Source organism: Marmota flaviventris, chromosome 18 (assembly GCF_047511675.1).
Source record: "Marmota flaviventris isolate mMarFla1 chromosome 18, mMarFla1.hap1, whole genome shotgun sequence".
Taxonomy (NCBI): Eukaryota; Metazoa; Chordata; class Mammalia; order Rodentia; family Sciuridae; genus Marmota; species Marmota flaviventris.
The window spans coordinates 53,294,785-53,319,227 of record NC_092515.1 but is presented as its reverse complement, the minus strand read 5'-3'; the positions used below and the strand labels follow the sequence as shown (position 1 = coordinate 53,319,227).

Below are 24,443 nucleotides of genomic sequence, written 5' to 3'. Positions count from 1 at the left end.
ACACCTGCTGGAGATTGCACTTGGCCATTGCAACATTGGCTGGAGAAAGAGGTGGGGCTGAGAGCTGTAACTGTCTCACTAGAAGAGTCTAGTACACAACAGCACATCTTTAACATGATATGAGTGAATAAGGAAACACAATGGGTTTTTGGGGGGTTTTTTTTTGTTTGTTTGTTTGTTTTGTTTTCGGTTTGTTACTGCTACCTTGCCTCATCCTTGTGTCCCATGTGCCCCTCACTTGCTGGGAAGGATGCTCCCCATAGACACACAATGATATCAGACAAGAAAGCCAAAGTCCCCGTTGTCACTGTTTCTTTGGTGATACAACCCACCAAGCTTTCAGAGCACATGTACATTCCAGCCCACAGGGACATTCTCATTCTGAGCTGAGTCTAAGTCCCTTCACACGTGTAGGCTAATATTTTGTTGAGAGTATTTTGCATTTATATTCATGAGAGAGAGTGGCTTTTAATTTTCCTTTCTTGTTTGTCCTTGACAGAGTTTGGTCTCAAGGTTATGCTGGCCTCACAAAATGAGTGAGGCGTCTTTTGACTTGTTGTTGTTGTTCTTCTCCGAGGGAGAATATGTGAGATTAGAGTCACATCCTCCTGAAATGCATTTGGAAGAATTCCCATTTGAAGCCATGTTAGCCTCGAGTTTTCTTTGTTGAAACGTTTTAATTATCTTTTAGAAACACAGGGATATTCATTTTTTATTTCTTGAGTACAACTTTGTAGGCTGTGTTTCTCAAATAATTCTTTGAATTCACTTAGATTTTCACGATTCTTAGGAAGTTTGTTAAAATATCCTCTTTTATAATACTTTGGTCTTATTAATTATATGTTTTCTGTTTCATTAATTCAAAACTTTTTCCCTCTTTATTTCTTTTGGTTAAATCTTTTGGGTTTTTTTTTTCTCTGATTTCTTAAGATGGCTACTTGAATAACACTCATATTTAGCCTCTTTGTCTCGGTTTGAAATTAAGACTTGGTTTTTGTCTAAGCTGCACCTCACTATTTTGATTTATATTATTTTGCTATAATTGAGATAAAATGTTTTCTGATTTCCATTGAGATTTCCTGTTGAGGAATATGTTAATTAAATTCCATACCTTTTTGGATTTTAATAATTTTTTAATTAATGATTTCTAGCTTAATTCTACTGTATCGGGGCACTTACTCCATATGATTTCAATCCTTTGAGATTTGCTACAACCTTTTTTATGGCTCAGCATAAACGGTAATTATTCTAGGTACATTTGATACAGATGTGTATTCAGCAGTTGTTGAAGATGCTCTAGACATTTTATAAGTTAAATATTTACCCATTTTGTCAAATTCACTAATTTTGCCATTGAACTCTTCTATATTTCCACCGATTTTTTTTCTTGGCTATTTAATGATTGAGATACAGAGAAGGCCCTTAACAATGAACCTACTATTTTGCATTTCTATTTACAATATCTAGTTATGCTATTATTTCTGTTCATTTTTCTGTATATATTTTGAAGTTCTGGTATTTGGTATAGAAAATGTCAGTCCCACTTCATGGTACTTCCTTTCTACACAGGATCTCTGCCCATGAAGGCTGTCTTGGTTTCTCTCAGACACTCCATGCAGTTAATACTTTCTGATTGGTTTACTAGTTTCTAGAAATGCATCTGAGTAATATGGGCTGGATGCTTGGGTGCCCACAGAATTCAATGTTGGAATTCTGATGGTATTTGGAGTTGGAGTCTTTGGGATGTGACTGGGTTTGATGAGGTCCTGAATTGGGACACTCGTGGTGGTGTTAGTGCTCTTTTGAGAGGCAGCAAACAGAGCTAGCACTCTCTCCATGCACATGTACCCAGGAAAGGCCATGTGAATACGAACCAAGAAGGCGGCCATCAGGAAGTAAGGAAGAAGGCCTTCGTCAGATGCCAAATCTGCTGCCACTTTGATCTTAAATTTCCCAGCCTAAGAAATCATGGAGGGGAAATACCTATTGTTCAACCAACCAGTCTATGGTATTTTATTATGGAAGGCTGAGCTTACATTAACTTTACTAAACTAATCATTCATTATACCAGATGCCTTGAGGTGGGACAAAGTCTTAGGTAAAACTTATTATCTACAGTTTCCTGAGGGATAAGGCTATTCCTGGGACTTTGCCTGAAATTTTCTGGCTTCTTCTCCTTCCTTTCCCTCCTTCCTCCACTGCTGTCTTCTTCTGGAAGCTATGTCCTACCAAATCACTTTCACCTCCTCATTGTCTCCAGTTGTTCTGGGAAAACCCAGTCTATGGGTTCACCAGTCATGTGGTGGGGAACCACTTGATTACTTAACTCTGTTGATTCATTGCACCTGCATGTCAAATTTACCCCTTGGTAATATATTAGATATATACTAAAAGAATATAAGTTATGTGTTAATGATAGCTTTTAGTTTCATGGGTATATTTCACTTGACCAAGTTCAAAGCATTTTATCAGTTTTAGGAGGGTCATATTTATCACTGAATTCTTTTATCTTATGAAAGTTGAATACATTTCCTAGGCCAGGAACATCCTCCTACCATGAAGAGACCTAGAAAAACAATCTGCTTTTAGAAACTTCCCTTACTTTCTTACTGAATGGCCACCAATTTCTCTCACATGCCTTGAAGATTTCCACAGTGAGATGAGTGAGAAACAAAAGATAGATACACTGCCTATAGAATATTGCATTTTAAAAGACCACATTATCTTAGAATTTAGAGATACTCAAATTCAACCTCATAATTTTATAGGAAAGGAAAAAAGGAAGAAAGGCAATGTCATTTCCCCAAGGCCTCCCACAGTTTGGTATTAAAATCTAGTTTCCTTGATTTGCAAACCAGCAGTTTTTATCACCATGAATGACTTAGGATGGGTGACTTGACACATTCACTCAGATGACATCATATTGATTTAGAGCTGGAAAAAGTGTGCCAAAGGGCAGACAAGGACAATAAGGGATAAGGCAGGGGACACCAAGATGACAAGAAAGAAGAGGTGAAGGTGGAGCTTGTCCTTAAGAAAGGGGACACAGAAGACAGAACATCTGAAATAAAGAGGAAACACATGGTCAGCTGGACGGTCATCCCTGGTGCTAAATCAAATGAGTCAATACAAAAATAGAAGTGATTCTATATTAATCTTAGAACTGGCAGCCAACTCTCCTCTGCTTTAATGAATAGAGGATGTAGGAATATAGATAAATAAAAGACATAAATCTCCCCTCATTTTCATTTCACCTTCTCAAGGCCAGTATACAAAATATAATCTGTAAACACAAGTGACACACCACTAACCATAAAATTGATCTGGAACTTCATTTTCCAAACTTTTGTCAAAATAGTAATCTCTTAGTAAGGTTGTTTTTTATTTAAATTCATAAGCCAATTTTGATAGGCAAAAAATATATATTTTTTTAAATTAGACCATCAGATTACTCTAGTTTACCAACTCTGACTCAACATAAATGAGAATGTTTTCATCTTTATTTTAATCTAGTAATGAAAGTTCTTTGACTCTGCTTCACTTGATGATAAATCAGTGTTTGATTGACTTTTCCTCAAAGACTTGTATGGAAATTTGAATTCCTTGGAATTACCTTTGTATACATCAGTGTATGTATTTGGTCTTGTGAGATTTGCAAAAATGGAGTTAATTAACGGGATACACCTTGAAGCTGGGTAACATTCACTTACGACTTTATTTTTTAAATTCATGTGGCCACACCACAGCACCGCCATAATGTTCAAAAAGGCCAATGCCATCTCACTAATACCATTGCACTATTAACCCTGTTTTTCCAATAAGAAATTAAAGATTCTAAAATATCATGCCTATCATTCCTTCTGATATGCAGATGCTAACTCACAATAGGTGCGGGGAGGAAGGAGAAGAGGTTCACTGGATTAAACAGGGGAGCTGGAGAAGAAGGGGGATGGGAATGTGAAAGACAGTAAAAGAAGTGGACCTAACTTTCTTATGTTCATATATCAATGCATGTACTGTGGAACTTTACATCATGTACAACCACAAAATTAAAAGTTATCAGGGAAGTTATACTCCATGTATGTATGATATGTCAAGATACACTCTAGTGTCATGTAGAAGTAAAAAGAACAAATAAAAAACTTTAAAAAATAAATAAATAAAAAATAAAATTTCTTGCCCATCCTTAAGTAAGAGGTAGTAGTGATTTGAGCACAAGTATAGTGACTTGTTCCCAGAGAGGTCTAATACTTAAACAGTTGTTCTTCACCTAAACTTTTGTTATCTACAGAAAAAAGCCCAAAAGAGAGAAGCAGTGTGGAGGAGCTGAAGTTCAAGTGTGTGTGGGAAGCTTGAAGGTGACTTGGGGGCCTAACTATTCAGGGACTTCATTGGCTTTAGATGTTCCTGTATCATTGTTAAGAGCTGTATACCTGTGGACTTAAAGGAGGGCCATCCATACCATAAATTAGGACATGAAACAGAAAATTAGGCCCAGCCATTAAGAAGTCATGTGCAATAGCATGGGCCAGGAGGAAGGCATGGGATCCTTGTGATTCCAGTAGCTATTTACTGCCAAGGGCTTTCTCAGCACATCAGATTCTGAGCATGATGGGGAAACAGTCAGTATAGAAGCAAATAAACTGCAGACATCTTTGTTCCCCCAACAAACTGTCCAAGCACAGGCCACCCCAGCGCAGCAAACCTGACTGGTGAAGTTCACTGACAGCATCTCTGGTCCCAGGGACCTACCTGTCAGGCACATTCTAGACCCACACCTACTTGTTCCAAGGTTCCCCTTAACCCCACTTGAGACTTTTAAATCCTATACAAAGTTATTATTTATTCTTTTTCTCATAAAAAAGTATTGGTTATTGTTATGGTTTAGATAGGAGGCATCTCACAAAAGCTCATGTGTGAGAGATAATGTAGGAAAGTTCAGAGGTGAAATGATTGAGTTATGAGAGTTGACCTAATCAGTGCATGAATCCCCTGATAGGGATTAAATGGTGGTAACTGTAGGCAGGTAGGGTGTGGCTGGAGGAGGTAGGTCATTGGGGCATGCTTTTGGAGTATATATATTTTTCCTGGTGAGTCTCTCTCTCTCTCTTCTCTCTCTTTTCTCTCCCCCTCCACTTCCTGGTGCCATGTCCAGATCCTCCACCATTCTTCTGCCATGATGTGCTGCCACACCTTGGGCCCAGAGCAATGGAGACGGTTGTCTATGGACTGAGACTTTTGAAACTGTGAATGTCAAATAAACTTTTCCTCCTCTAGAATTGTTCCTGTCAGGTATTTTGGTTGCAAATCACTGACTACAATACTGAAAAAAACCTGAGTAAAACCATTATTAAATATGTTCATATTATTATTTTTAGAATAAAATAATTATAAAGCATTTTCTGTGATATATTGAACAACAGGAATCATTTGCCACAAAAGTTAGCACCTATTCTTTCTGTCTCTGTTCTCCTAGTGCCAATATACATAGCACATACTTTGGAAATTTACTTTGGGATCTTCATCTAAGCATAATAGTTGTATACAACCAAGAATGACGATTTAGGAAAGAAGGAATCACCAAACAATTACACACAAAAAAGTCATAATAACTCCTTTTAGAGGTATATCCAAGAATGGGCATTATCTCTGTCAATTAACCAAGTAAGCTAATTTCTCTTAGGACAGATACTTAATTTTAACAGCAAATTCTATAGTATATGAGGGAAACAGAGCTTAATAAGTACTTTAAGCAGAAGGACTCACTTGTGGTTAAAAAATAGATAAAAGGAAAATACTGATGAATATTTCATTTTTTAGCAATAGGAAATATTCTATCATTTCATAGTAACCTATTTCCAAGGTTCCCAAGTACAAGAAAATCATATCATTTAGATTATTTTATAACATAAGGAACAGTAGAACATTTCTACAAAATGTGGCTTCTTAATATTCTGTCCTAAGAACACACATGGACTATCAAATGGTACACTGGAAGCTGTTTGAACTCTAATTGATAATAGTAAAGGTGAAAGAATGCTTAACTTTGAGTTGCTCACTATAATTCAAACACTGTAACTCCAACAATCGAGAATTATAAGGTAGTCCCTACCTATCCTATGGATGCCTGAAGCTACTGAGAGCATCAAACCCTACATACACTGTTTTAAACTCTATATACATGTGCTTTGTGACAAAGTTTAATTTATAAATTGGCATAGAAAGAGATTAGCAACAAAAACTAGCAATAACATAAAATAATTATAGCAATGTACTATAATAAAAGTTTCATGAATGTGATCTCCTTATATTTTATCTGTCTCAAAAATACCTTATTATATAGTACTCACCCTTCTTCCTTTTGTGATGATGTGGGATGATACTATGCCTATGTGATAAGGTGACATGATGTGACTAACACAGGCTCTGTGAGGTAGCATAAGGGTTGCCTGAACACAAGCAGTGCATGACAATCAATTTGATTGGCAAGAGAGTGACAATATGACTAAGGAGCAGGTGCTATATACAGTGTGGGATACACCAGACAAAGGGATGATTCACATCCCAGGTAGGACAGAGCAGGATGATGTGAGATTTCATCATACTACTCAGAATAGCATGCAATTTAAAACTTACGAATCATTTCTCCTGGAATTTTTTACTTAATATTTTCTTTGTCATGGTTTCGATCTGGAATTTCCCTCAAAGGCTCTCTTGTGTTCTCCAATGAGAGGTGGGGCTTTGGGAAGTGACAGGATCATGGAGGTTCTAACTTTATCAATGGATTAATCTCTTGATGGAGTCATAACTACATAGACTATTGAAAGGTAATGGAATCTGTAGGCGATGGAACCTACCTAAAGGGACTAGGTCCTTGGGGCCATGACCTTGGGGGCTATATCCTGTCCCGGCTCCTTCCTCTCTCTCTGCTCTCTGGCAGCCATGTGGTGAGCAGCTGTGTTCCAACACATACTCCCTGTCATGATGTTTTGCTTGGCGAAGGCCTAAAGTAACACACCAGGTGACCATGGACTAGAACCATGAGCCAAAATAAATCTTTCTCTTTTTTTAATTTTTCTCAGGTATTTTGTCACAGTGACAAAAAGCTAACACACTTATCATGGCTCAGTGAAACTTCAAAAAGCAAAGCCATGGATTAGGAAGAACTATTACGTAAACGCAGAGAGAGATTTGATTCCATTATTTCTCGAGTATTAGCAGTGATTGGGTTTTGTTTGTGTTGTTTACAGTTAATTTTGGATTATACTCCTCTGAGCCATGAAATCTTTCAAGTTCAAATTGATATGCATTTTCCCAGGGCAAAGGAAGTACATCATTTGTTTTTGAAAATGATTTAAGTTTAACTGTCCTCTGGAGCATCATGTAGTGAAAAAAAAGATGTTGTTTATTCAATGGTACTTCTATTTCCTAGGGCAGCCATAATAAAGTATCAGGAACAAGGCAGCTTAGAACAGAGATGGACTCTGTGCACAGTTCTGAAGGCAAAAGATGTTGAAACCCAGGTGCTGGTCAGCAGGGCCATCCTCCCTCTATGGGACTTAGAGGCAAATTCTGTCTGGCCTCTTTCTAGCTTCTGGTGGTAGCTGGCCATCCTTGATATGTTTTGGTTTGTAGCTGCATGGCTATAATTTCCACTGACATCTTCACATACCTTTTTCTCTTTGTCTTTGTATCTTCAAATTTCATTCTCCCTATAAAGATGCCAATCATTGGTCTTAGGAACCATCTTAGTCCAACACAACCTCATCTTAACTTGATCATATCTCATAAGACCAAATGTCCAGAAGCAATCACTTTTAAAGGTATCAGGTTTAGGACTTCAATGTATCCTTTAGAGGACACAATTGAACCCACAATAGCACTCATGTGGAAAAATCATATCATTATATTATTTTAGGTAAGGTTGATTTCCTCCCCACTGACAGAAATGGAATCATAATGTCTAAGAGGAGCCTCTCCTATTCCCCTTCCATCATTACTGGAACCTGAGTCATTTTCTCAGGGTAACCCATGGTGGCACAGATCCACGGCTAGAAAATAAATGGGTTGTTTCTCATTTCCTGACTGGCCATTCTTTGCCAAATTTCCTGATCCCTCAGGAAAAAAAAAGAGTCACTCTATGTATCCAGGATACTGGGACCTGTATTTGCTGATTTCATTTATTTATACATGACCTGCGGAGTTGGGTAGACACCCTTTCCAGTCTAATTTAAATACTATAAGGAATGTTTTGATACTAGAAGGAATAGATAGGCTTTAATAAATCACTCAAAATCTGACATTCCTTTATGAACACTTCATGTAATTAATAGGGAAAAAAAAAGAAAAACTAAATAAAAAGGAAAAATGTAATCAAGTAGGTTGACAACCAGCAAAAGATAATTAAAATGATCCTGTTTTGTTTTTCAGTTTCATTAACATGCAAATGAGATTCATGAAGTTTGATATTGTGTTGCAGCAAGAGCCATAGAAACAAATTAAGAATGAAAATGAGTCCCACTGATGGAGATTCCTGATGAGTATATAAATTAATAAAAAAAAATGATTGGATCCAATTAATAAAATATATTTTTATGATTTATTGGACCTCAACAAATGAAATAAAGATACATAGATAAATTAAATTTTGTCTTTTTCTCAGTGGGACACATTCTGTGGAAGCTCTTATGACTCAAAGGAAGAGGTGGTAAATGTCAAACTCTACTTTAGAAAGGAGCACAGGATGGACACCTGATTCTCAGAAGCATGTTGTGGGGACAATAAGCCTGTGGGGGGCGCGCATGGCTGCAGGATCCAAAATGGCCCTCCACAGGGTGCCTGGCCAGTCAGGGGCTCCAAGCAGCAAATGGAAAGAGATTGTCCCCAGTGACCAGGGATTCTCGTCACAAGGCACTTAAAAGGAACCGACAAAACATTTACACAAACACATTCAAGAGCCTCCAAATTTCCTTCTTTTCTTCCTACAAAGATCTCTGCTTTTTTTAACTTTTTTTTTTTTTTTTTTTGTAGTTAGGTACAGACAGAATGCCTTTATTTTATTTGTTTAGGATCAAACCCAGTTCCTGGCACATGCTACGCAAACACTCTGCCACTGAGCTACAGCCCCAGCCCAAGATCTCAATTTTTAACCCTGCATTGATATCTTTATGCTCAGAAGCACACATAAGTGGCTATCTCAAATGAGAAAAAAATTTAAATAAACTTGACCTTAAGATCATGTTAAGGTATTGTATAAATATCTATATTATAATTAGAACTTTATATGATATCTATATATCTGCATATATAGAGATATATCTATGATAGGTAGATCTAGACAGACAGACAGACATAGATATCTCCAGATGGCAAATCACAGACCCACACAAAATCTATTTGTTATGTCCAAAGTTCAAGGTGCTCAAACATTAAACAATAGCACAAATAATAACATCAAGGAGTAAACTTAAAAGGAATGGTGTTATGGTTTGGATATTACGTGTCCCCCTCGAAAGTTCATGTGTGAGACAGTGAAGGAATGTTCAGAGGTAAAATGATCAGACTGTGAGAACTATGACCTAAGTAGTAGATTCATCCACTTGACAGATTCATAATTTGAATGGAATACTGGGAGGCCTGTAGGCAGACTGGGTGTGGCTGGAAGAAGTAGGACCTGAGGGGCATGCCCTTAGGAACTGTAATTTTCCCCTGGCTCCTCTCTCTCTTTGCTTCCTGCAGGCTATAAACACAACAGCTTCTCTTCTCTCCACCCTCCAACCCTGACAGTCTGCCCCACGTTGGGCCCAGAGATATAGAGTCGGCTGACCATGGACTGAACCTCTGAAACCGTGAACTAAAGTAAACTTTTTCTCCTCTGAGTTGTTCTTGTGAGGTATTTTGGCCACAGCTACCAAAAGCTGACTAACATACTCACAAAACCAGCTTTCAACTATGATCCCTCAATAAAAATTGCTTCCGTAAATTGCACATTAAACGTTAATGCATGCAGTGCTCACAGCATGCGGGCACACACACACACGCACACACACGCATGCACACAGAGAGAAAACATTTGGAAAAAAAATTCTTCCTGGTCATAGCCACAAAAAAAATCTGCCTAACCCGGTGGCTAACTGATAAGAGCAAGAGAGAAAGGGATATTGCATGACTGAAGTATGGTTTTGATAATACATGATGTCGGTGTCTATTCTTCATGTTTGTTAAGAATGTTTTCCATATTGGTATCGCCAAGCCTCTTTCCCTCCAACTTCTATGCAGATGATTTTTACCCGAGTACCTTATGAAAAGTGATCACAGTGATGCTCTGTCTCTAAGTACACGGTGTTTTGAAATTCTTTCTCATTTCCACAGCAAGTGGCATTTAATTATCTTCCCTTTGCTTTAAACATATTCAAGCCATCAAACCCAACCTACCTAAGAGATGGTAAACAATATGAGCTAAGTATTCCTAGAGGAGCATGAAAGCCTTATGAAGTTCCTACTCCTCAACAGCTCCAACAATCATGTCAACCACATTGAGAATTAAATCAACCGAGGGATTATTATTTTTAAACAACGATCTTTTAAAATTACTTCTTGCAAACTTCTTTGTTAAACTGAAAATGGAAAGCGAATAGAGTTTTAATCACTACTGTGATCCAAAGTGATTGCATATTGTTGTGGGACATTTTATTTCATAAGATATATAATCAACTTGCCAGATGAAAGGCGCTAAATTCTCTGGAATGTGGAAATGATGATACCAGATGTTCCAAGTAGGATGTACATGACGGTTTGCCAATCCAGAATGGAAGCTAGATGTCACGTACATCTCATGAGATTTCACCATTGTCTTATTCAAAATTCCGCTTCTTTTTACAACAATCACTTAGGATGATCTGATGAAAAGAAAATGGAAAATGGGGTGGGGGAAAGGGGCAGGCTTACCATCTCTTCGATTTAGCCTTGCAAATCCAGGACCATGACTGCTGGAGAGCTCAGAAGAACTGCTGAAGGCCACCTGAGGCAAGGCAGACACGAGAGGATCGTCACAGTCATCTGCCAGGGGGAAAAATGCCACACTCTGGTTAGTACAGGACTGACAGTTTTCCTGGAGTCAATAGACACAACCAACTGACAGACATATCAAAAACTAGCATCTAGAATCTATAGAAATATGCCCACAGCGCCTAGGTATTCTATTAACAGTCTAATAAGTTCAGTAAGGAAAGAAAAAAAAACCTTCAAGATCAGGAGCTGGAAACAGAGAAGGAGAACATCACAGAAATCATAGTTATATAACGTCTTAAGGTACGAAGGATTTATTTATACAAGAAGTAAAAATTCCTCATCAGACATCGAAAGATTCATCGATTTAACTACATTGAGATTAAGAACCTAGGATTCCTAAAAGCTACCTTAAAAAGGTGAAGGAAAAAAATTACAAAATGTTTGAAGTACATAGGAAAGAAACATGAATGTAAAAATATAAAGACTCATAGAAACAAGGAAACTTGTAGAACATATGGAGGAAAGGTAGAAAGACACATTAAAAAGAAAACATGAGAAGGTATATGCAAAAGAAACATGTAAACCATGTAAATCAGGTTTCCAAATGAAGAAAATTTTTAAAAAATAAAGAAAAACAAAACCAGCTTTAATTCAGTTAGAAAACACACGGAAAGTAGGGTACAAGGCTTCATCAGAGACCACACACTGATACAAATTGACATTATATATGCTGATTGCCAAACTTGGCAAAAAGAAATTTAAATCAGGACTGTGATTGTAAGATGCGATTTTATACGCAGTAAATCAGCAAAAGCTGGGAGAAGTCTGACGACGTCAGCTCATCCAGAGAACCTGGGTCCAGAGAAGCTCCAAGTCACCAGTGTTGAAGCATGAGCCTGAGCAGCTACTCATGAAAACAAGAAATTGTCATCAGCTCGTACATTTCAACTTTCACAGATCCCTGGTTCCATCAGTTCCACTCAGAGGTATGTCCTTCTGGGAAGAGCTTCCCCTGGATGTGTTGGGAGTCACCCCGGCTCCAAAGACTAACTTCCCCATCCCCTGAGAAGAGCTGTCCAATGGTGAGCCCTGCTGGCTCACATGATGCTTACCCACCAATCAGACTAGCCCTGCTGGCTCACATGATCCTTACCCACCAATCAGACTAGCCCTGCTGGCTCACATGATCCTTACCCACCAATCAGAAAGCACCCCATGCCAACTGTCAAACCCTTCAACCATTAAACTGTCATAACTGTCAAACCACTGCCCCCCCCCCTCTATAAATATGCAGAGCTGTTCCTCAATAAACAGGCATTTTCTCCGATGGCAAGCCTTGATTGTTCTTTCAGGACGGACCACAGGTCTCAAGGAACTTTGTCTTTTTCCCAAAGGAGCTACAAAAATACTAATAACTTTATTATTATTATTAATATTACATGAAAAGGAGAAATTAGAAATGAACAGCACTAAAGAAACTAATAATTTTATACCAGAAGACAGGTTTATCACTGCTCATAATAACAAAAAAAAAATTATGAACAGTCCGTACACCCAATGGCCAAAGAATAGATCAATCATAGTTACAGTTCACAATAGAATAGTATACAGCCATGAAATGAACTACAGCAACTCAAAACAAAAGGGTTGGATCTTAAAAATGAAATTTCTAGTGAAGTTTTAGTTGTGAGAATCCTAAGAACTAAAGCTAAACCATTGGTTGTTTGGAAACGTACTTGATTTTTTAAAACTATTTGGAGAAAAGATGAAAATTATATAACTGAATATTTGTTGGCTTCCAGAGGAGGGTAGAGTCAGGATAAGAGGAAATTACACAGATGAATGAAATGGAATTGGCAGTACTGGGTGTAGATGATACATTCAGTTTTCCACTTCATTATGATGCTTCATGTATAAATATACACATGTATGTAAACATATGTGTGTATGTGTATATATATACACACACACATATGTTTACATACATATATCAAGATGTATATATTAATGTCTATGCCTATTTATTATCTATCCCTTTGTGTGTATCACATTGTTTATAATAATAAAAAATAAAGTCCAAGAAAATATAAGAATTCCGTGTTTATCATGACATGCATGCATAATTTATTTAGCTAATGTCTCATTATATATAATCCTTAAAGAACTTGTCTTTGATGTTTTTAACAATTACTAAAATGTTCCTATTTTTTTTGCTCAAATAAAAAAAAACAGTATTCTAATATTTAGTATTTAACACATATTGATAATTAGAAATCACGGAGGGCTATTGCCCTAAATGTCTTAACTGACAGTAAGCAATTTAAATTAAATAAATCCAAGAATGACCTCGATTCACCTGAGATTTGACGAAGCTCATTCTGCCTGAACACAATTTGTTCTCCAATGCCTTTCACAAGACTTCACCTAAGATAGCATTTTGTTTTCAAGATTGTCTCATTTTCATTTCAAGTCCACTTTTCTCCTTTTGTACCTTAAATTCTCCAGCTAACTCCTAAGACAGTTCCCACGTGTCTATTGATTGGCTTAAGTACTAACACTGGCCAGTCTAGTTGTAATTCAAGTATTAAGGAGTATATACATAAAAAGGACACAGCCTGTGGCATGTTGAAGGAAATTCCAGTTATCCCCCAGCAGGCAAGCAGCAACAAAAACACATTTAGCACACAGTGGAAACTACACTACAATGTGTGTGTTTGCACACACAAATGAGCCCATGACTCATGCATGGGGCGAGTGCTGTGTGGAGATGTGTTCATTAGAAGTGCAGCAATTTTCCAATCATTATCAGTATGCAGGTGTGTGATGGGAAGGGGTGTTTAACTGCATTCCACAATCAATTATGCAGATGCAAATCAATATTTCGAATGTAAAATGCCTCCCTAGTGCAGTCGCTCTAGAGGGCATATATTTATTGCCCATTTGTTTTTTGCCAGCTATAAATTGAGAATCAATGTCGCCCTACTTTTAGCTTTAAAAGAATGGAACTGAAATTTTAAAAGGGATGCTTTTTTCCATGTGGTGGGACAGGGACATGTAATATGGAAGTCAGATCATAAAAGGGCAGATGGTGGCTTCTGATGTTTGTTAAAATTCCAACAGGATTTGGTGAATACTTAGCATTTTTCTTTACAGTGAGCATATACATTCTACTGTAATCTGTTACATGTGTATTTAACAATAAAATATTTTAGTTGTTCTTATATAACTAATAAAAACTAACACAGGTTTAGTGAGTGCTCTGTGCTAAGAATTTATAATCATTCCACCTGTAGTAACTAATCTGGACCCCTCCCATTGATTTCCCAATGGTATTAACCTATAGATGAGGTTATTAATATTCAGAGTTTGGCTCATTTGTTCATCTCATTGTGGTAGAACCATTAAACTGATGAAGCAAGTTGGGGTCCAGAACCCACATATAGGAACACCATGATTGTAATTATGATTTGGGATATAGGGATTTCACTGGATACCATAATGGCCTGAATAAAACATCTTTTCAGGTGTGTGCATCCAACTCAAAGTTGGACAGGCCATTCGTTTATCATCCACTTGACACAAGAAGAGGCAGACCTCAGGCAGCAGTAATGGATCTGGAGTGACTACAAGGGACATTTTCCTCTGGACCTTAACAAATGAAATTCTGGATTAAGTAACAGCCGCCTGTGAATTTAATTTCAGAAAACTAGTTTTCTGACTGCACTAGTAAATGCAGTTTCTGGACTTGCAAAGCTGAGGTTGACATTTCAGCTCAAGGTTCTTAACCAGTGATAATTTCACTCCCCAGTTAGCATTTAGCAATACCTAGAGACATGCTAGTCATCATGGCTAGGGGCAGGATACTACTAAATGTCACATAATGCGTAGGGCACAAATAAATATCTGGCCCCAAATGTCAATAGCGCTCAGAGTGAGAAACACTGTTCTAGACTAGGGTAAAAGCAACCCAAAGACTAGTCTATTGGAGGACTCTATCTGATGGAATTTTCCATTTTTCTCTCACATTTCAGTGATTATTAGCTCTAATTTACAGTTTTCACATGCAAATAAAGATCATTTAGAGTGCAAAAATATATAAGCATTTATGTAAGGAGCTTTTGAAGTCTGAAATAGCATGCTATTTTTAGCTCAAAACATAATTGTATTTTTAAAATTCAGTACCTTATCAGATCATCATAGTAAGCTATTGCCTTCATCACTGGGCCACAGGCAACACTCTTGGTGAAAAGAGGTGCAGGGCAGGAGGAGGTGGGTATGAAGACTGCACCAACTGGTAATATGTATAAAACAGACACCAAACATTTTACGGAAGCTTGTACAATTCAAAATGGTAGCAGGGCACATTCGGGGAATTACTGTTTTCTTCTGCTAGAGCATGAGCAACATTCTCATTACTCTATATTTTTCAAAAATTACATCACATATTATTCAACTTTTATCACAGTTATATTAGAATTTCTACTTTAACCTTGATCTCAGAAATAGTGAAAGTATAGTTCTTAGCCTTTTTGTAAAAAATACACACACACACATATATATATACACTGATTGCATTTAGAGAGTGTTACTGAATTCTGTTGGAGTACACATAATACAGGGAAAAATTACTCAACTTATGTTGAGACATTTACACACACACACACAATACACAACTCTATGGCTTTCGGGTCAATATCAGGGAAGTAGTCATTTACTCTTCACATGAAAGAAAAACCACTGTCATTAAAAAGACAATGATAAATTAGATTGGCAAGTTGTATGTGTGAAAACATTCAATAGTCTTTTACAAATAAAGATGCAAGCTATACTGAAAGTATTTTAATATAGCTCGATAGAAAGTAATTTAATTTTATTTTACAAAAGGCTTTAATGCATAATTCTCATAAGTAAGTAAAAGCTGTTCGGTTTCTAATAAAAGTAATTCAATTTTCCTAAGCGGTGTGTGATATTACCTATACCAAGATAATAAGTATATATTATTGGCTGCTGAGATTCTCAGTGCTTCACATCTATTAACTCATTTGGTCCTGGCAAACACTCTATACTACTTGATCCTATTAACTCCTGGGACAATTGAGGAAAAAGAGGGCACAATAGCTAAAATATTAAACCAGAGCCCATTACTACAATGTGACAGAAATAATATTTTAACCCAGGCAGACCACTGTCAGCCCTCCTAGTGTGAGCCCGGGCATTGTTGAGACAAGCACTGGAAATCAAAAATATATTCAACAAAAAGATAAGGCTGATTTTCAGTTCATGGTCAACTTAGTTGTCACTGAATAACCACCTTCTCTGTTCTGTTGAACAGAGACCTGCCCAAATCAGGTACGTGCCGCTAATGAATCATATTTCCTATATGTAAGTCAAGAACTCAGAAATTTAAATGTTTTTGATTTCCAGAAAATTTAGACAATGATATTGTTTTCTACCATAAGCTCAGAAGGAGTTCATGCTACAAAATGTTCAGGCTGCTTCATGATTCCAGGTAGAATCCTGTCGGGGGACCTAACACAACCCATGGCCTAGTACCTGATACATCTGTGTCCCACCCAGAGAGAGACAGAATATACAAATGGGCAGAGGGCCATTTATAGATCCAGCCCAAGAAGTCAACCTACTACTCAGTAACCAGTTCAGGAAGGCAAATAATTACTCCACCAGCAGTTGACTCAAACCAGCCAGGACTTGATTGATAATTTACAGCTTCCCTAATTTTTGCCCAATTTAATAGTGGCTAAGAGAAAGTCAAACACCTGCTCCTGACCCATCCCACTGCAGAGCCTGCTTCTGCTTAGCCTGTGTAGACTTCCCCACCCAACAGCCGCCAATCAGGACTCACCTGAAGCTCCCCTTCCCTCCCCACATCAACCTTTCCTCTCCTCTGCCTGCTACTGAGTCCCTCCAGACTCAAAGGATAGCAGCTAACCCACCTGCTGCAGCAAACTCTGAATAAATAGCCTGGGCTGGTTCCCACTAGGGAGGTCTTCATGATTTCCACTCCACAGAGCCCCTCCCTGCTTTGCCATCCCATCATCTCAGTGGTAGTCACCCAGGTATTCACTCAGCAAAGTCCATCCTGAAAACTCATAAAAGACCCAGGTACGTTTGAAAAAGCAATCAACCTCCTAATTAAAAAGAATATACATTCTGGATCAGCTCCAGGTTGCCTCATCTCTGTGGAGTGAGCACCTCTTCAGGAGCTCATCCCAGCTGTACGGCAGGATCACGTGGGGAGATTTAAAACTTCCCAGGATAGCACCCAGCAGCCAGAGCGGGGCTAGCTTGGGAACTGCTAAAATAGACTTGCAAATGAATTCCTATCCAATGGAGAGTTTTGTTCTTTTCACAAATGTCTCTGCGTTTCACTCCCTTCCACGGGGCTGTTGGAAGATGGCAGAAGCGGTTAGGATCTCACACTCCACCCCTTTCTCCCTGTGAAGCCATGTGGACGGATGGTGCCAGGAGGCAGCTGGTTCACAGTGACATTCTAGTGAGAAAAAGAGTAAGTTTTCGGGGAAAGCGATGATAGGAGTGGGCTTGAATAAAATAGAATTTCCGTAAGAGCACGGAGCCAAATAGGAGGCTAGCTCGCTTCATCTCACCCTCTCATCAGTACCTAAAATAACATTTAGACTCAATTAAATACCACGGAAAGGAGACTGCTACAAATTTTTTGGCTTCTTTGAGCATTAATTTGACTTTGATATGAAAATTAATATTCACTCGAGGATGCTAGTTTTCGATGTATTAAATAAGATAAACATGAGTGTCTAACTCTGTCCATCAGTGACTTAAATCCAAAAGGTAACATATTGCTGCAATTCAAAGCAAGTAAATATTTATCAGTACATTTTCCCAGAGCTAAGCTAAAGACAGGGATGATTTTTCAAGTCATTCTTTAGGCAGTGGTCTATAAATTCCCAGGCGTTTTCTCCTATCTCTATGTACCATGGGTGAATTGTATATAGAATTGTTAACACTCTCTGATGTGAATGGGGTAAGCCTTCATTAGGAGGCAAACACTGGCCAACGTGCCCCAAGTTATAGCTTTACTTTAAATAGCTTTCCCAATTAATCTTCACAAATTAATGGATTAATGGGAAGGCAGTTAACTTTTAATGACAGCACAGCCAGAGGCTGATTGATTTTAGTTTTAATAGCAACTGTTTAAATTCTACATATTAGGACAAAGAGACCTACAAATCTACTAGGCAAAGCCAACCAAAGGTGAAGAGTTACAAGGAATGATTTTTAAAAGTTAAGAAAGCTCTAGGAACCTCTCTACACATTACAGACCTTTATTGATAGATAATTTGGCCACATAGAACTCCATGTCATCTAATAGTGGGCAGCAAATATTTCTATAGCGTGGTATGTATGCAATTAAGATAGATACTTAGATTTATGGAACAAAAGTTAATTCTTAAAATATATCGAAAGATGTCAAAATATATTGTAGCTTTCTCCACAATGGTTATATCAATATACTCTCCTCATTCCGTCACAGATGCCTCTGTGAGATTCGCTCATTTGACAGGTGAACAAAATCATTGCTTTGGCTAAAGTGGTCAAGCAACGTTTGTATGCGTCATCATCCATTCCCGATTTTTGCAAATTGCCTGTCATTATCCTCTATTTTGCCACTCAGAAACATAATTTGAAGTAATTACAATATCTTCTATATTGTTGGTCAAACAGGCTGGCTTTAAATGCTTTTTTCTGGTGTCATGTCTATCTTTGGTTTATGCTTTCCTATTACTCAGTGGAAGATTTTTGTTATTTCCATTAGATTCTGGGCATGTGCTTACCTACTACAATCAAACATTCGTCTCTTTGTAAGTGATCTATTTAAGCAGAAATGGCACTGGAGACAGTACACATGATAAAAGCACAGGCTTGGATTCAGAAAGGCCTAACCTCAAATTCTTGCCCTGGTACTTCCAAGGTCCGTTACCTCTAACGCAAGTAAAAATATCCTTTCACAATAGAACTAGGAGCCCTTCATGACATAAAATAAGATCTGAAAGCTACAGAGTAAGCACTCAAAATAATTCATCTCTCTTCCTCTACTTCCCAATATTAGTAAGTAAAGAAAAATGTGTTCCCTTGAGGGGTTATTAATATGCTTGTCTTGAATGCACCACCTTGAAAATTAGTGTGATAAATGGATTTGGAACATTTGTGCAAATAACACATTCATATTGAGTTCTGCGCAGCCATTGGAGTTATAAGAGTAATCTTGACTTCCGCCCTCTGACATCTCAACATTCAAAACCTTTGACCTGAGCATCACTTAGATTTCTTACGGTATATTTTCTATGGCCATTCCAATTAGAGACTTTACAACTTCAATGCATGGAAGCCCAACATGTCTTATTGAGTTACCATAGAATTGTGTTTGTTTGCTTCTTGGAGATCAGAAGGGTCAGAGTTCTAGAGTGGAACTTAAGGGCCTGCTATTCATGTGCAGTGCAAAAAAAAAAAAAATCCTCAGGAAAAGGAGAGAAACTGATGAACTGCGTCAAAATGAAAGTCTATACCCGTGTCAAGAAGGGGGAGACTTGCCTGCAAACATCCATCATTCCGTCTCTGCTGCTAAGCCACGTAAAACCACTTTCATTGGTCAGCTCTGCCCCAGTTCTTACTAATTAGTAATAATGCTCAACTAAGCTTTAAATTCAAAGCCTTAAAGACTTTCTTTATTAAAAAAAAAAAAATAAGCACTGAAAACAAATGACTAAGCACTCAGGAAAAAACAATGAAATGAACATATAGAAAGTACAAGGAAGAAATTAGCAAAAATGAAGACTAGACAATTAGAAAACAATAACAACAAAATAAATCCATCTAAGATCTGGTTATTTGGGGGCAAAAGCAATCAATCATACAAAAATATAAACAAAGACCCAACTGCATGTTATAATGGAGAAAGTACAAAGACAAAAAGTAGGAAATCATCAGAGAAAAATACAGCATTTTTCTTCCTTTTTTTTAAGTAGGTTTATATTAAAAACTCTTGTGTAAATTAACACAATTTCTTGTTTTTCACAGTCCAGAGACAGAGGCAGAAGGAAAATGTAAATGGCTGTACTGTTCATTTGCTATTGCTTCTGTAACAAGTTACCATGAACTTAGGATCTTAAAAACACACATTTATTTTCTTATAGTCTGAATGTCAGAAGCCCCAAAATCAGTGGATGAGTTAAAATCAAGGTGTCAGGAGAGGCTCAGGGGTGAATCCCCTTCTTTCCCTGTCTAGCAGACAAAGGCTGCCTGCACCCCTCAGCTCGTGGCTCTCCCCCACTCTGATCTTGGCTTCTTTCCAACTCTCCTGTCACCCACTTTCACTTAGAAGAATTCTTGTAATTACATCAGGCCAACCTGCATAATCCATAATCATCTCCCCATGCCCAAATCCTTAATGTAGCCACAATGGCTTCTACTTTATTCAGTAACACAATCAGAGATCCCAGGAATGAAGCCATAGATCTCTTTGGAAGCCATCCATCATTTTGCCTAACACAGTTGCCCACCATGGGTGTAGACCAAGCGATGAATTTTTCTTCAGATCTTGTGGCTTAAAATACTGCCCACTGATTGGTTAAAAAAAATAGTTTGGAAGACTGACATAGTGACACACATATATTGCTTTCATAAGAAGACCTATTTTGAGTGAGCCTTTGGAGTTACCAATGGAATCCATATCTCAACATTCAAAACCTTTGACTGAGGTAGATACCATGGTATCACTCACAAGGCCATTTGGAGGATTGACCTGAACCCCTCCTCAACACACAAATGTGAGAAATGCTCTTCCCTTTTTTGTGAGCACCTGGGATGCTCCCATCTCAGCCCTAGTACCCCCTCTTGGACACCTCTCCTGAGCCCCCACTCCTCCCTTCTCTCTACGAGGTCTCCTTAACTTGAACAGGCTTCTACTACAGTACCTCTCTGGTGGTCTGGGTCTCTGCCTACTGGAAGGGAAGTGTCCGGAAGGTCCACATAATATTACCTCACACCTTGCACAAAAGCCAGAATATGGTGATTACAAACATTACTTCTGGAGCCCTCCTCCCTGGGTTCAAGTGTTGCCTCTGCCAATTACCACCCGAGTTGAGGCATTTTATTTTAACTGCCCCCCCCCCATCTCTCAATGGTTTTAAGAGAGTGACAACACAGAGACTTTTGAAAATTCAATGAGTCAGCAGAAGGAGCACTGGGCACCTGGGGAACAGTGAGTAAGTGCTACATAATTGTTTGTAGTTGCTACTTTAAATGTTTATCATTATAAACTCAAAAAGTTCAAGAAATGGAACTGAACACAATTTGGCTAGATATTTCTTACAAGATGTTATAAAAATAATTCCTTGAGGAGAAGAGGGCAGCATTCACAGTTCCTAACCACATTGTTATCCTTCTCTTAACAGAAGGTATTTTATGGAATCATTAACTTAAAAATGAAGGGAAGCTGTCCTTACGGTACATTGTTTTCGTATTAAGGAACGATTTTTAATGTTCCAAGGGGCCGTGATTTTCTTCATACCTCTTGAGCTTTAAAGGTATTTGTTTCATTTAATCCAGAAAACCATCTGATGCAGAAATGGAGAGGCTTCGATTCATAAGGAAAGTGGAGAGAAATTCAGAGAACATGAGTATCTCTTATTTGGATACCTCTGATGATGCAGTTGGAATATTTCAAGCATTCACACTGTGCTGACGGTACCCCATGCATTTGAAGCGACAGCAACAATGTCCGCCTAAGTATGTGCTATTTCCATTAACTGATGTTTTCAACCTGAAATTGCCATGTTTTAGACTTTGATTCCTGGAGAGAAAATTGGGTAAGCTTCAATTCAATTCTTATTGTAGTCATATTAGATGATATTTTGACATCACTGAACAAAAACTCCATTTTATTACTAAATTATTTTGAGAGTTATTATTTGTGTCTCCAAATATCACACTTAAAGATGAAGGCTGAATGCTTCGCAGTGATAGGGAATTTTCCTGTGAATAGATATATTTTAATAAGAGAGTCCATACAGCTATTTTAATAAACAGCTATTTCTCACTAAGGAGGGAAAAAAATCAGGCCAACTAGGAACAATACGCTTCTCTGAGCAATAACATATGAAATCAGATGAAGGCCATTTCCATTTCATTGGCTAAGATTATTGTGTTTGATTTCATAATCGAGCAAGGTATGAGCTTGGCTGGCCTTGGAGGTTCATTTCCATAGTTCTGGCAGCTTAGCTAAGCCATCTGAGCAGATGCACGTTAGCTCAAGGACAGAACAGAGAGCTCTGGAACAGTTCTGGGCTCTGGAACACACCCCTTCCAATAAGGCCATGCCTGCTACCAGGTAACCACTGCTATCTCAAGGATGCTTGGATATTCCCAACACCTTGTCTCCCTAAGAACAGATGGTACTGTGGCCTGATGGTACTTTCTGCTAGAAAGATAGGCAGGTATGTGAGCCCCTCAGTAGGAAGAATTCTAAATGACCTCTGAGACTTCATCCCTTTGTTCTACACTCTGTGCATAGACCCCTTCCCTTGAGTGCAGAACTTATATGTATTATCACTCCTATGATTATTATATTAGATGTCAAAAGAGATTTTGGAGATGGAATTAATTTATTAAAATTCTTAATTTAGTTGACTCTCAGGTATTAAAAAGTGAAATCGTCTGGGGTGAGTCTGATCATCAGGGGAGCCCTTCCAAAAGACTAAAGGTCAGAAATACAAAGAAGTCCATGAAATGAGACAGGAAGCATGAAAGAAATTTCTCCTACCAGCCTTGCAAATTGCCTCACAGTGAAGAATGCTGTGTGACAAGAAAGGGTGGTTGCCTCTAGGACCCGAGAAAGGTCCCCAGTTGATAGCAATCAAGCAAGCAAGAGTCTCAGCTCTCAGAAAGTGAATTCTGCTAACACACAAGTAAGCTTGGAGAGGATGAGACCACAAGGTGCACCCTTCATGTATCTAGGTCCTTTATAAAACGTGTAAACCCTCCTAAAATATCCTGATAACATCCTTTCATAACTAAACCAAATACTGGTAATTGGTAACTAATTCACTTCTAGGGCTTTCTGAAGAAACAAGTTCTGAAATTATTTGCAAATGCCGCTGTATTAAGAGCTAATATTATCTTAGCCATTGGTACCAGGTCTTGAATTTTTAAATAATAAGTTATTAAAATTAGAAAATACATGTTTCTATTCTGTTTATCCCACTGTTATGGTTTGGATGTGGAATGTCCCCCCCAAAAGGCCATGTTATAAAACCATGATCCCCAATGATTAGGGTTCTGCTTCATAAATGGATTAATCCACTGATAGATGAATGTACTACTGGGTGGTATGTGGGCATGGCTGGAGGAAGTAAGTCACTGGGTCGCGTTCTTGGGAATTATGTTTTGGCCCTCACTTTCTCTCCTTTCTCATCCCTTCCCTCCCACTCCCCACCCCTCCCTTCTCCCCTCCCGTGTGTGTGTGTGTGTGTGTGTGTGTGTGTGTGTGTGTGTTTCCTGGCCACCATGCTATAAGCTGATAGCTTTCCTTCTCCAAGCCTTTCCACCATCATGTTCTGCCTCATCTTGGACCCAGATCAATGGAGTCAGCCAATTATGGACGGAATCTCTGAAACTGTGAGCCCCAAATAAAACTTTCCTCCTCTAATTTGTTCTTGTCATGGATTTTGGTCACTAACACAATCACCATAAACCACTACTGGCCTCAAAGCACAATTGTAAGGACATAAATCTTTGAATATTTGTCCTTCAAAATAACCCTTGGAACTTTAATATAATAATATTAATATAATAATAATATACTACAGTTTTCCAAGACGCCATGTTTAAAAGTGATAATTTTCACAGAAAAGACTCAGTAAAGGGTCTCATAGAAAACTCTCATAGAAAAGGCAGTCTCAGGGCTGGGGATGTGGCTCAAGCGGTAGCGTGCTCGTCTGGCATGCGTGCGGCCCAGGTTCGATCCTCAGAACCACATACAAACAAAAATGTTGTGTCCGCCAATAACTAAAAATAAATATTTAGGAAAAAAAAAAGAAAAGGCAGTCTCAGTCAAAAATCTTTTTTTTTTTTTTTTTGCTGTTTTTCATACTCATACTTCACTGAAATTAGAATGTTATATAGTTTTTTACTTTGTTTTCATGTCTATACATTATCATTTTCATGTTAATTCCTACAAAATGCAGTTTACTTGTTCACCCCACAGGCACCCCATTATAAATGACATCCCCTCTTCTGCCCATCATTGACCCATCACTCATGTCCTTCTCTGACAGATGCCACAGTGACTAATATACTGAAGTGACTTCACGTTCAGCAATGAAGGCATTAATAGGGTGAACTGATCCATGCCAATGTTCCCATGACATTTTAACTAG

At 38.1% G+C, this 24,443-nt stretch overlaps 1 protein-coding gene across 6 annotated transcripts in view; it reads right to left on the bottom strand.

The window, feature by feature from the left end:
• The window catches only part of Cntnap4 (contactin associated protein family member 4), a 243,533-nt gene that overhangs the window by 197,002 nt on the left and 22,088 nt on the right, over positions 1 to 24,443 (bottom strand). For all 6 annotated transcript variants that reach the window (XM_027933142.2, XM_027933144.2, XM_027933147.2 and 3 more), the window contains exon 2: positions 10,948 to 11,058. In XM_027933142.2, the coding sequence (XP_027788943.2) occupies positions 10,948 to 11,058 (111 nt within the window). The remainder of the gene's footprint in view (positions 1 to 10,947; positions 11,059 to 24,443) is intronic.